The sequence below is a fragment of the Ammospiza nelsoni genome, chromosome 22 (genome assembly GCF_027579445.1).
Source record: "Ammospiza nelsoni isolate bAmmNel1 chromosome 22, bAmmNel1.pri, whole genome shotgun sequence".
NCBI lineage: Eukaryota > Metazoa > Chordata > Aves > Passeriformes > Passerellidae > Ammospiza > Ammospiza nelsoni.
The window spans coordinates 1615506-1627679 of NC_080654.1; the positions used below are offsets into that span (position 1 = coordinate 1615506).

The window sequence follows — 12174 nt, forward strand, 5'->3', positions numbered from 1 at the left end:
GCACCACACTATGTGCTCACCGAGTTAAATATCTTTATTAAATCCCTAAAAAAAACACACTATGCGCTCACCGTGTTAAATATCTCTGTTAATTCCCTAAAAAAACACACAATGCGTGTCCTTAACGTGGGGCCCGCCGAGGTTCGTATGAGAGGGCCGACATGCCGCTCCGCACCACGGTTGGGTTTTCCCCATGCTAGAATTTCACCACAAAAATTGTTTCCCCGTAGCAGTTGCCAACAAAATGTTGTACCAAAAATATGTTTAATATTAAGTCCTTAACAGAATAGGTTATGTTTGTCCTTCACCTGAGGGTTGTCGGGGTTCGTGTCTGAGAGCTGACATCTCCCTCACACTCTAGGCTGGTTTTTTGCTGTGCAGTGCCAGAACTCACCACAAAAATTGTTTCTCCACAGCAATTACAAAAAATTATCTTTATAAGTTCTTATAAAGTTCTTAAAACTACCTTTATAAGTTCTTATATGTGTCCTTAACACAGGGGCTGTGTGTGAGGGTTGACATCTTGCCCTCCCTCCATCCCCCAGCTGTATTTTCCCACTGAAGTGCCAAAATTAACACAAATTGTTTCCCCATAGCAGTTTTCAATAAAAATCTCTTTATTAAATCTTTTAAGTACAAACTATGCGTATCCTTAATTCCCAGGCTCCACCTGTGAGGGTCAACATTCCCTCCCATCCCAGTGTTCTCTCCATTCAGAATTCACCACACAAATCAAATTTATTTTCTACTAGCAGTTACCAAAAAGAAAATACCTTTATTAAGCCACTGTGTGGCCTGACTGCTAATCTAGAAGTGTGCTTTTAATTTAACGGGTTTCAGTGACAACAACACAGGGGAAAAGCCATCAAGGAGAAGCTTCACACCCACATGATCCTCAGAGGATTTGTTCCACATTTTCCATTTTTCAGCAGCAGTCCCACGACAGGTTTGCATCACAATCAAACCCCTGCTTCTAAAACACACACACAGGCTCTGACATCAATAGGAGTGGTGCACAATTCGTGAAAATATCCCCTCAGGTTCTTTTCCATCTCCCAGGGCAGCCAGGAACCCTTCCTGTCTCCTCCTCTGGGCTAAAGCTGCCAGGGATTTGAATGTCTTTGGCTCATAAATAGCCAAGTCAGCCAAAACTTTCCTGTTCAGCTCCACCTGGGACTAAAGGCAAGAAAAAATTGTTGGTTAAGGACTGTGATTTTTAGGAGCAACACTGCAATGCTTAGTTTTAAATATATTTAATTTAAATAGATTTTATTAAATATAGTAAAATTTTATTATTAAATAAAATTAAATGTATTAAATATAATGAAAACCTTTATTAAATATAATGAACACTCTTTACTGTTTATATAAACACCCTTCATTAAGTATGATTAAACACTCTTAAGGCTTAAGACCTGAGGTCTTAAAGCAGATTAACTTTTTTCTACCCTGTGCAATTTGGAGCTGTTTAAGACTGTCAGACACTCCCTGGCCATGGATGTCTCATTAACCTACCATGTAAAAATTATTTCCTGACTTTCTCTAAAGTTTTTCTGGTAGAAACCAAGAAGTGAAGAAAAATCTCTAATTCTGCCTCAAGGCCAGGTTAATCCATAGCATCCATTTCAGCTCAAAAAAAAAAAAATTAAAACAGAATCAGCAAACTGAAACAAATTGTTTTAAAAACAAGGGACAATGGCACCAAGTTTCTGCATTCTCCACACTCACCAAATCACAATTATAATGAAAAAAATAAGGATTTCTTAGGTTTTTGAGGTTTTTGCTAACACAAGTTTTGTATTTTTAAATTTCTTGAAGTAAAAGGAAAAGCAGCTGTCACTGAATGCTCACAAAAAAAGCATTTTAAAAATCCCATTCCTAAGTTTTGGGGACAGAACATGAGGTAAAGCCACAATGTTCACCAGGATAAAAGGGAAGAGAAATAGTTTAGGGCAGAACTTAGTTCCTGAAGTGGATGGAACTGCTTTCACAAGCCTTTCATCTCTCTAATTAGTAAATAATTATCCTCCAAACCACATCCTTACCTTGGCTAGGTTGCTTATGAAGGCTGGGTACTTCAAACCATGTTCAAGGGAAGCTGCCTCAATCCTTGTGATCCAGAGCTGAAGTTGTAAAAAACAATATATTGCATGATAAAACACTCTAAAATAAACCCTTGTCTGCCCACACTTATTAAATATAAATATAAATTATAATATTTTCATGGAATATCCTGAGCTGGAAGGGACCCACAAGAAAATGTTGCTTTAAACTCCAACTTTTCACTCATTTTTTTTTTAATAAACCCCCCCAGAGTAAGAAAAGCAGCTGTTTCACTCCTGCCTGGCTCCCATTTTGATGTTTCCACCCAACATTTTGCTCTTTACCGCTCTGAGGAATCTCTTCTTCTCCCTCCTGGCCTTGGTGGACTTCACGAAAGCCCTGCGGACGCTCCTCACTGCCAGCTTGTAGCAGCGGTTCTTCCTGCCTCGAAAATGCTGCAAAAAACCCCCATAATGGTCTTATTTAATTAATTTAAATATATAACACTAATAAAGCTCATTTGCGTTCCCAGTTCTGCATAATGACGATCACGGAAACCTTCACAAGCACCCCCTAAGCCTTCAGCTGGCACATAATGAAAATATTCTTTTTATCTTGGAAATATATGAAAAATAATATCATATGGAATATAATAGCATGGAAATATAATTTTTTTCATGAAAAATCTGAAGCTGAGGAGTTGGAGCAGGGCGGAAAAATCTCAGCTTAGCAGAGGCAAAACCAGGCCTCGCTTTGGGCTGTGGTTCTGTGGGAAAGGCAATTACAAAATCATACACTGAATTCACATATTTATCCTCATTCCTCAGCTCCCCTCTGTTGTGTTTTTAGGAACACAGGGATTAGGAAGGAACATTTATCAAACAGAAAAAAAATTAAATTTGTTCTCTGCCATCCCTCTAACGCAACACAGGAGAAAGCAGCCAGTGCTGCACCAGGAATAACTGATACTGTGGGCAGCTTAGGTGCTACAAAACCAAAATATTCTCATTTCCTTCAACTTTTCTATCTCAGCATTACAGCAAGATGTAATTTTAAGAATTTTATCATAGTGCCTAGGATGCCCTTGAGAAAGGTTAATTCCTAGCCTCAGCATAGCAGCTCGAACTCCAGCAGAAATCCAAAATGCACTTGAGAACAAGGTTAATTTTTTCTTTGCCCAGAAAAACAAACAAAGCAAAAACACTCAGAAGGAAACACAACCAGCCCAGCTGTATTTAATGAAACACAGACCACTTTTATAGCAAGAGAAAAGCCCGGAATGGTTCGGGTGGACAAGGGAGCTCCGAGCACAGCCGGTGCCAGCCCTGCTGTGGGCAGGGACCCCTCAGGCCGCTCCACAGCCCTTGCAGCCCTGCAGGGCTGGGGCATTCCCGGCCTGCTACGGGCAGGGATCCCTCGGGCTGCTCCAGAGCCCTTCCAGCCCTGCAGGGATGGTGCATTCCCGGCTCCGGGACCGTGCCCGGGGCACAGGGCAGTGCCGGGGACGCGGGGACAGCGGCGGGGACCCCGCACTCACCCGCGCGTACTTGAGCACCTCCTGCACCCTCCAGAAGCGATCCGAGAGGCGGCTGCGCAGCCAGCGCGCCGCGCTCAGCACCACCATGGCTACGGCACGGTGCCCGCCTGCTTTCCTGTGTTCCTGGCTTCCTGCCTTCCTTCCGGGGCGGCACCGACCTGCCCGGCCCTCCCTGAGCCTGCCTTCGAGCCTGGCCGGGCTTCCTCTGAGCCGGCCCCCGCTGCTTCTTCTGATCCTGTCCCCGAGCCTTCCCGGAGCTTCCTTTGGACCTGCCCTTGGTTATTCCTCTGATCCTGCCCCCCAGCCTTCCCGTCCTTTTTCCAGTCCTTCTCCCGGTTCTTCTTCTGATCCTTCCTCCGGTCCTACCCCCGAGTCTTCCCGGTTCTTCCTCTGATCCTGCTCCCGAGCCTTCCCCGTCCTTTTTCCAGTCCCTCCTCCGGTCCTTCCTCTGATCCTTCCTCCGTTTCTGCCCCCGAGCCTTCCTCGTCCTTCCCCCGATTCTTCCTCCGATCCTTCCTGTGGTTTTTCCTCCAGTCCTTCCCCTGAGCCTTCCGGACCTTCCTCTAGTCCTTCCTCCGGTCCTTCTTCCAGTCTTTTCCCCGGTTCTTACCCCGGTCCATCCCCCGAGCCTTCCCGGTCCTTTCCCCGGTCCTTGCCCAGATCCTTCCCGGTCGTTCTTCCAGCCCTTCCTCCAGTTCTTCCCCCTTCTCCCGATCTTCCCCTTGCCCTTCCTCCAGTCCTGTCCCCAGCCCTTTTCCCGGCCCCTTTCCCGGTCATTCTCCGGCTTTTCCACCTCCCTCATCTCCTCTCTCACAGCACAGTGCCTTTGCCCCGTGCTGGGCATCCTCTGCCCCAGCCCGAGTTCAGCCATGGAATCACGGAATATCCTGAGTAGGAAAGGACCCACAGGGATCATCCAGCCCTGCGCCCAGCCCTGCACAGACACCCCAAAATTCCACTCTGTGCATCCCTGAGAGCGTTGTCCAAACCCTCCTGGAGCTCTCATTCCCTGGGGAGCCTGGGCAGTGCCCCAGAACTCTCTGGGGGAAAAACCTTTCCCAAAATCTGACCTAAACCTCCCCTGACACAGCTCCAGCCATTCCCTCGGGTCACCAGAAACCTTCACCTTTGGGTGAAGAACCTTTTACCTGACCCCAGCCCTCTGTTGTGCCCTCACCACCTGCCTGAGGTGTGACCAAGGCAGCCAAAACCCACAGCTCAGCTGGAAGCAGGCACACACACTGGGGTTGTACCAAAATCCCCTGGAAAAAGGAGCTGGGCTGCTTGGAGTGTGCATTCCCACAGCTCAGTGAGGAATTTGGGATTTTGCATCCCCAGCAGTGCTCCAGCCACCAGTGTGAGCAGGTTTGGTGTTGTTTTCAGTGGCTGGAAGGATTCCATGGTGGGTAACAAACCTTACATCATCCTGCAAGGGTTAGGGTTGGAGAATGGGACACATAAATGGAAAATTTATGAGCTGTGCAAACCACAAGATGGTGCTGCCAGAAAATGATTCCATGGGAGCAGCAGTCTCAGCATCAGAGAACTGACGGATTTTTTAAAATCATCACCACTTCCAGCATCTCAAAGCAATCTTGCTCCTGTTGTAAACTGCTCCATCATCAATCATCAAGATCTTCCCCACTTCTGGGAAAGTTCTTGTCAAGAATGTGGAAATTTCAGAGAAATCTTTCTCAATATCGCTGAGGTTTGTCTGACACAAAGTTCACTTGGTTATTACAAGAACCAGTAGACAATAAATGTACAGAACACAATTTTCAGACCTCCCTGAAAAGGTTAAAACACATTTTCATGACAGCAAAAGAACTTTGGAAAGTTTCCCTGGATTTAGCAAAGCTTCTTAGAATTTTTGGCACTTTTATGAATGCTTAAATTGTATTTCACCACACCCTGTGCCATCACCAGCAGATGGTAAAAGCAGCTGTACGATTTTTAGCTGCCCAGCCCTGAGTTAATCTTTCCACGGTTTAAGCCTAAAATTGATTTCTCTTCCTATAGTTTTGAGTTTGGGTTCTTTCTGTTTGTGACTCCTCCTTTTTTTCCACTTCAAGTTTGAAAAATATTATGTCTTTAAATCTAACCAGAATTTAGACAGGCAGAGGAACCACTGAGGCTCCCAGAGCTCCCTACCACTTGTCACATTTATGGTTTCCTGCACTGCTCCAGATTTTATTATTAACGCTCTCTCTGGCCTGTGCAGCCCTGAAAACAGGATGGATCCAGCAGTTATTTCCCCTGGGATGTCTGGACAGATCTGAGAAGAGATTTCACATTTTGCAGCTTGAGTGGAGGCTGCTGCCCTGCAAACCCCCCTGGGAGCCATCCAGCCCTGGAGTGCAGGGAAGAACAGGATGGAAATGGACTTGTCACACTCTGCTCTCTGCTTCAGAGCTTGTTTCTCTCTGTGTTTTTTAATATCTCTCTCTTATTACTGCCACTCTATCTTGGAGGCTGCACAGGCACGGAGATGAGGCTGAAATTCTTAAATAATATTGATCTTATGAGGGAGATGAAATAATTGATAATTGCTGTGCCTCCTCTACAAGAGTATCAATATGTTCTGCAAACAATACCAAATGACTGCAGGGGACAGATGATTTCTGAGGAATACAGTGATTATTATCAATTTCTCTTAGGGTTTTTTTTCCTTTATTTAATCTAGAGAGGAATTTTAGAAAATGAACCAGAGGCAGAATAATTAAAGTTGGAGAGGGACCATCTTGACCCGGGGATGGATGGCTGGAGCGTGGGGAGGCAGATGTGGAGGATTGGCCAGCACAGAGAGCACTGAGGCTGTTCTGTAAACACAGCAAAGCTGAGCTCAGAAGGGACCTCAGTGCTGGGAGTGAGTGGCTGCAGTGACAGCAGCACACACTGCTCCCATCCCTGCTGCACGGGAGCTGGGAAACAGCTCCTGCCCTTCCTCTGCTCTGCTCACCTCCCTGGGGTGAGACCTGGGCAGGAACATCTGCTTGGATACACCTGGAGAGCGTGGAAAGGTGATTTGAAGACAAGGAGCTGCCTGGGGGTCCCGAAACCTGATATTCTGAACACCTAAACCTGATATTCTGAGCACCTAAACCTGATATTCTGAGCACCTAAGCCTGATCTGCTGAACATCTGAGCCTGATCTGCTGAACACGTGAGCCTGACATCCTGAGCATCTAAGCCTGATATTCTGAACCTAAGCCTGATATTCTGAACACCTGAGTCTGATATTCTGAATTTAAGCCTGACATCCTGAGCATCTAAGCCTGGTATTCTGAACCTAAGCCTGATATTCTGAACACCTGAGTCTGATATTCTGAATTTAAGCCTGACATCCTGAGCATCTAAGCCTGGTATTCTGAGCACCTGAGCCTGAAATCCTGAACATCCTAGTCTGATATTCTGGACACCTAAACCTGATATTCTGAGCCTAAGCCTGATCTGAACACCCGAGCCTGATCTGCTGAACACCTGAGCCTGACATCCTGAACATCCAGGCGTGATATTCTAAACACCTGAGCCTGAAATCCTGAAGATCTAAGCCTGAACATCTACGGCTGATATTCTGAACCTAAGCCTGATACTCTGAACATCTGAGCCTGATATTCTGAATTTAAGCCTGATATCCTGAGCATCTAAGGCTGATATTCTGAACCTAAGCCTGATATTCTGAACACCTGAGCCTGAAATCCTGAACCTAACCCTGACATGCTGAACCCAAACCTGACATCCTGACTACCCAGCTGAGCTCCAAGTTGGAGGGGGATACCAAAGCCCACTGAGCAGCCCATCACAGCCACCACAGCCACCCTTTGGGACCTCTTGGGATCGGAATTTTGGGAAAAACAACAGCAAAATTCAGCAGGACTCAGGATTCTAAACCAAAATAAAAATTACTGCCAAACTTCCAGCAGATCTGCTTTGGGAGAGGCTGGGAAAAGCATCTGAAAGGAAGCAAATTGTGTTGAGCAGGGAGACCTTTCCTTGCTGCCCCACGATGATCTCTGCCTGAGGGCTCCTGAAGGAGACAGAAGAACCCTTTGCAAGCTCCTTCCCACCTCTGCCAGACCAAAAGCAAGGAAATACTTTTGGAGAAGAGCGTGGCTTGGTGGACCTCCTTGAAGGATGCCCGGCCAGGAGCCTGGGGACTTTGGAGCAGAAATCCCGTCAGAAAAATCCCGAATGATCCCTGGGCTCCCCCCGTACGACATGGACGAGCAGCTCCTGCCCAGGCAGCCCCGCAGCCCCTGCTGCTGCCTGGCCTGGACCCTGCTGATAGGAACCATGAACTGCCTGGTTTTCCTCCTGAATTTGCTCCTGATGTTTGTGATCTTCACCGTCGTGCTCCTTCCTACCATCGTGGTGGTTTACTTTGGCTTCCAGTGCCACTCCCAGGTAAGAGCCACTCCTCAAGGGCAGGGCCACACCTGAGGGTCCCTCTGAGCCCCAGCTGAGCAGTGCCTGGAAAGGACAGGAAAATTCCTCAGGGTTTGGCTTTGGGCACAGATTTTTCCCTGTGTGAATAGCTTGGGCTGACAAGGACAGGTATTGTGGGAAATTGGGCAGTGGAGTGGTGTTCCCATGGAAATTGGGCAGTGGAGTGGTGTTCCCATGGAAATTGGGCAGTGGAGTTGTGTCCCCATGGAAATTGGGCAGTGGAGTTGTGTCCCCCTGGAAACTGGGCAATGGAGTTGTGTCCCCATGGAAATTGGGCAGTGGAGTTGTATCCCCATGGAAATTGGGCAATGGAGTTGTGTCCCCGTGGAAATTGGGCAATGGAGTTGTGTCCCCATGGAAACTGGGCAATGGAGTTGTGTCCCCATGGAAATTGGGCAATGGAGTTGTGTCCCCGTGGAAATTGGGCAGTGGAGTTGTTTCCCCCTGGAAGTGCCAAGCAGAGGTGCCAGGTGAGGTGAACGCACTCCCTGCCCTGATGGAATTGCTGTTTGCATTTTAATTTCACAATTATTTCTCTCTTCCCTGGGATTTCTGTCACTGAGAGCTCCAGAGCTCACAGCCCTGCCTGGGCTCTGGTGGGGTTTGCTGCTTTCTGTTGAGTTAAATTTAAGATCCATTAGGATCTGCCTAATTAGGATCAGTAAAATCTGACAGGATATCTAATCCCCTTCTTGTGCCAATCTAACATTCCTGCTCCCAACAATTCTGTGCATTCCTCACACCAAAAATAAGACTCCTTTGTCCATCCAGGCTCTGTTTGCTGCCCTCTGCATTGCATCATTTCCTTATTTACCAATCCCTTCTTGCTATATTCCTTTAAACACTTTTGGGATCAGCTGACCAAAAGCAATTCCCTGTTTTCCTTGCAGGCTTGGGTAGTTACACCAGCTCAATGTGCCTTTTTCATAAGTCATAAACAGGGACTGAAAATGGGAAAAAACCCTCCCAGAACTGCCCCTTCCAGCTTCCCTCACCTTGGAAAACCTCGAGTTCTGCTTTGCACACACACTCAGAGGCTTTGAGGAGATGCAGAATGTTTCTGAGTGCAGCCAAGTGCACCAGAAGTGAAAACTGCTGGGAGCTGTGAGGAGATTTTTAAACTCAGCTTTTCCTTCAATGCAATCATAGCAAGGAATTGTGGCTTCGGCAGAGCAGTCTCTGACTTCGGGCCACGGTTTTTGAGTGGCTCCCCAGCAGCCAGGGGCTGATTTCTGCACTGCAGCTCCATTAGATGGATTTATTGTTGGGTTTTAGCATGATTGTGTTCCCTTCACTGCTGAAAGGAGAAAAGAATAAAGTCAGAGGCTGCCTGCAGCATTTGGAGTGCAGAACAAGCGAGTGCCAGCATGAAAGGAGGGCTCTGAGCACCACTCAGGCTGGCCCAGAGAGGTTTTCTTTGCAAGTGGTCATTTCTGGCAGGGTTTTCAGGCAGAAATGAGTGTACACAGAGAGCAGAACACAAAGGGCTCTGGAGAGCCATGGAATGAGCAGAATCTGTCTGCAGAATCTAACAGATTTCTTTATTTCTATATTTATTTTATTTATATATTCATATATAATTTATATTTATTTTATTTATATTAAAAGATATATATTATATAAATTTATAGTATAATATCTTTTAAATAAAATTAAATAGATGTTATTTCATTTATTTATTTATTGTTCTTCCCAATGTTATGCCACTCACACCAATGTAGCACCAGGAGTTTTTTTGGATTTAGTTTGTGCAGAATCTAACAGATTTCTGTATTTTTATTTGGTTTTATTTATATATTGATATATTATTTATATTTCATTTTATTTATATAAAATATATATTATATACAATTATAATATATATTTTATAAAATTATATAGATGTTATTTTATTTATTTATTTATTGTTCTTCCCAGCGTTGTGCCACCCACACCAATATAGCACCAGGAGGTTTTTTTGATTTGGTTTGTGCCTATCCAATGCTATTGGATGACTGAATAAAATGAGAGTTCCCTGCTCCAGGGTCAGGACGCAGTGCTCCCGTCTCACAGGGAGAATTAAAAGCTTGATTAAGATGTGATTTCTGTCACAGACTGTGCCTGAGGATTGCTCAGCTCTGAGAGAGGGAGCAAAAGAAAAATGTTTTCTTTTTCCATGGAAACATTGGAAACTCAGGGGTGTTTTGGCCACTGCTGTCAGCACCAGGCCACATGACAGGGGTGGCTCTGGCAGACTTGGGTTAATGGGGGACTTCTCACAGAATCCACAGAATCACAGAATTCTCAGAATCCCCAGGATGGAAGAGACCTTAAAGACCACTGAGTCCAACCCAGCCCTCAACTCAGCCCTGGCACCCGGTGCCACATCCAGGCTTTGTTAAACACACCCAGGGATGGGGACTGCAGCACCTCCCCGGGCAGCCATTCCAGAACTTTATCCCCTTTCTGCAAAAAACTTTATCCCCTTTCTGTAAAAAACTTTATCCCCTTTCTGTGAAAAACTTCTTCCCAATATCCAACCTGAATTTCCCTTGGTGCAGCTCGAGGCTGTGTCCTCTGGTTCTGTCATTTCCTGGAGAAAGAGGAACCCCAACCCACGCCCACCTTGCAGGGATTTGTAGACAGTGCTTTTTTTGTTGGTCACTTTTTGGAGCTCTTTCCCCACGTTCTGATCCTGGCTGTGCCTCTCTGTGCCCCCACAGGTGCTGCACTCCTCCGCCCGCTACTGCAAGAGCCTCCTGGACGACAACAGCTCCTCTGCCCTCATCATCCTGGGCTTTGTCATCATGTCCCCGCTGCTGGTGGTGGCCATGGCCATCTACTGCAGCCTGGCCCGGCGCCTGCAGCTGCTGGTGTGCTTCCAGCCCTACAGCCTGGCCCTCTACAAGGGGGGCCGCTGCTGCTGGGCCGGGGGCTGCAGCCGCCAACTCAAGGCCTGGGTGTGAGCCTGCAGCACCAGCGGGGTCCCCTCCCTGTGCCCCATCATCATCATCATCATCATCCTCGGCCCTCCGTGGGGAGGTGTCACTCCTCGGCCTGGGCACACTGTGGTGTATCCCAAAAAATCCCCTAAAAATCCCAAAAATCTGCAATGGAGTGGAAACACGCATGGGACAGGTGTGGGGAGGGCAGGGCAGCTTCATCCTCCTATAAATCAAGGAAATCACCCTTTGGATTATCCCCAAAATCCCAGGGCAGCTTCATCCTTCCAAATCCCCCTCTGGTTTATCCCAAAAATCCCCAAAATCTGCAACAGAGTGGGAGACACAGAGTGGGACAGGTGTGGGGTGGGCAGGGCAGCTCCATCCTCCTAAATCACTCTGTGATTTCTCCCAAAAATCCCCCAAATCTGCAATGGAATGGAGACACAGTGTGGGACAGGTATGGGGAGGGCAGGGCAGCTTCATCCTTCCGAATCCCCCTCTGGTTTATCCCAAAAATCTGCAACTGAGTGAAAATATAGCATGGGACGGGCGTGGGGTGGGCAGGGCAGCTTCATCCTCCTAAATCAAGGAAATCACCCTGTGGTTTATCCCAAAAAATCCCAAAAATCTGCAACAGAGTGGAAACACAGTGTGGGACAGGTGTGGAGAGGACAGGGCAGCTTCATCCTCTTAAATCCCCTGTGCTTTATCCCAAAAATCCCAAAAATCTGCAATGGAATGGAGACACAGTGTGGGACAGATGTGGGGAGGGCAGGGCAGCTTCATCCTCTTAAATCCCCTGTGGTTTATCCCAAAAATCCCAGGGAAGCTTCATCCTCCTAAATCACCTTCTGGTTTATCCCAAAAATCTGCAATGGAGTGGAAACACACGTGGGACAGGTGTGAGGTGGGCAGGGCAGCTTCATCCTCCTAAATCAAGGAAATCACCCTGTGCTTTATCCCAAAAGTCCCAAAAATCTGGAACAGAGTGGAGACACAGCATGGGACAGGTATGGGGTGGGCAGGGCACCTTCATCCTCCTAAATCCCCCTCTGGTTTACCCCAAAAATCCCAGGGCACCTTCATCCTTCCAAATCCCCCTGTGGTTTATCCCAAAAATCCCAGGGCAGCTTCATCCTTCCAAATCCCCCTGTGGTTTATCCCAAAAATCCCAGGGCAGCTTCATCCTCCTAAATCCCCCTGTGGTTTATCCCAAAAATCCCA

At 47.0% G+C, this 12174-nt stretch overlaps 2 protein-coding genes across 2 annotated transcripts; one reads left to right on the plus strand and one right to left on the minus strand.

The window, feature by feature from the left end:
• Positions 1 to 599: 599 nt before the first annotated feature.
• Positions 600 to 3824, minus strand: MRPL20 (mitochondrial ribosomal protein L20). The gene is made up of 4 exons (XM_059487412.1): positions 3581 to 3824; positions 2388 to 2498; positions 2046 to 2123; positions 600 to 1176 (listed from the first exon to the last, which is right to left on the minus strand). The coding sequence occupies exons 1-4, from the start codon at positions 3665 to 3667 to the stop codon at positions 1000 to 1002; spliced, it is 453 nt and encodes a 150-aa protein (XP_059343395.1). The 5' UTR covers positions 3668 to 3824; the 3' UTR covers positions 600 to 999.
• Positions 3825 to 7055: 3231 nt separating this feature from the next.
• TMEM88B (transmembrane protein 88B) lies at positions 7056 to 10971 on the plus strand. The gene is made up of 2 exons (XM_059487711.1): positions 7056 to 7984; positions 10729 to 10971. The coding sequence occupies exons 1-2, from the start codon at positions 7715 to 7717 to the stop codon at positions 10969 to 10971; spliced, it is 513 nt and encodes a 170-aa protein (XP_059343694.1). The 5' UTR covers positions 7056 to 7714.
• The last annotated feature ends 1203 nt before the right edge of the window (positions 10972 to 12174 follow it).

Excerpts from the sequence above, each read along its gene's own strand:
- MRPL20 (XM_059487412.1), bottom strand. The coding sequence starts at position 3,667 with ATGGTGGTGCTGAGCGCGGCGCGCTGGCTGCGCAGCCGCCTCTCGGAT. Across the intron at positions 2,499-3,580 it reads AGGTGCTCAAGTACGCGCGG|CATTTTCGAGGCAGGAAGAA; the intron begins GTGAGTGCGGGG and ends GGTTTTTTGCAG. Across the intron at positions 2,124-2,387 it reads AGAAGAGATTCCTCAGAGCG|CTCTGGATCACAAGGATTGA; the intron begins GTAAAGAGCAAA and ends TTACAACTTCAG.
- TMEM88B (XM_059487711.1), top strand. The coding sequence starts at position 7,715 with ATGCCCGGCCAGGAGCCTGGGGACTTTGGAGCAGAAATCCCGTCAGAA. Across the intron at positions 7,985-10,728 it reads GCTTCCAGTGCCACTCCCAG|GTGCTGCACTCCTCCGCCCG; the intron begins GTAAGAGCCACT and ends GTGCCCCCACAG.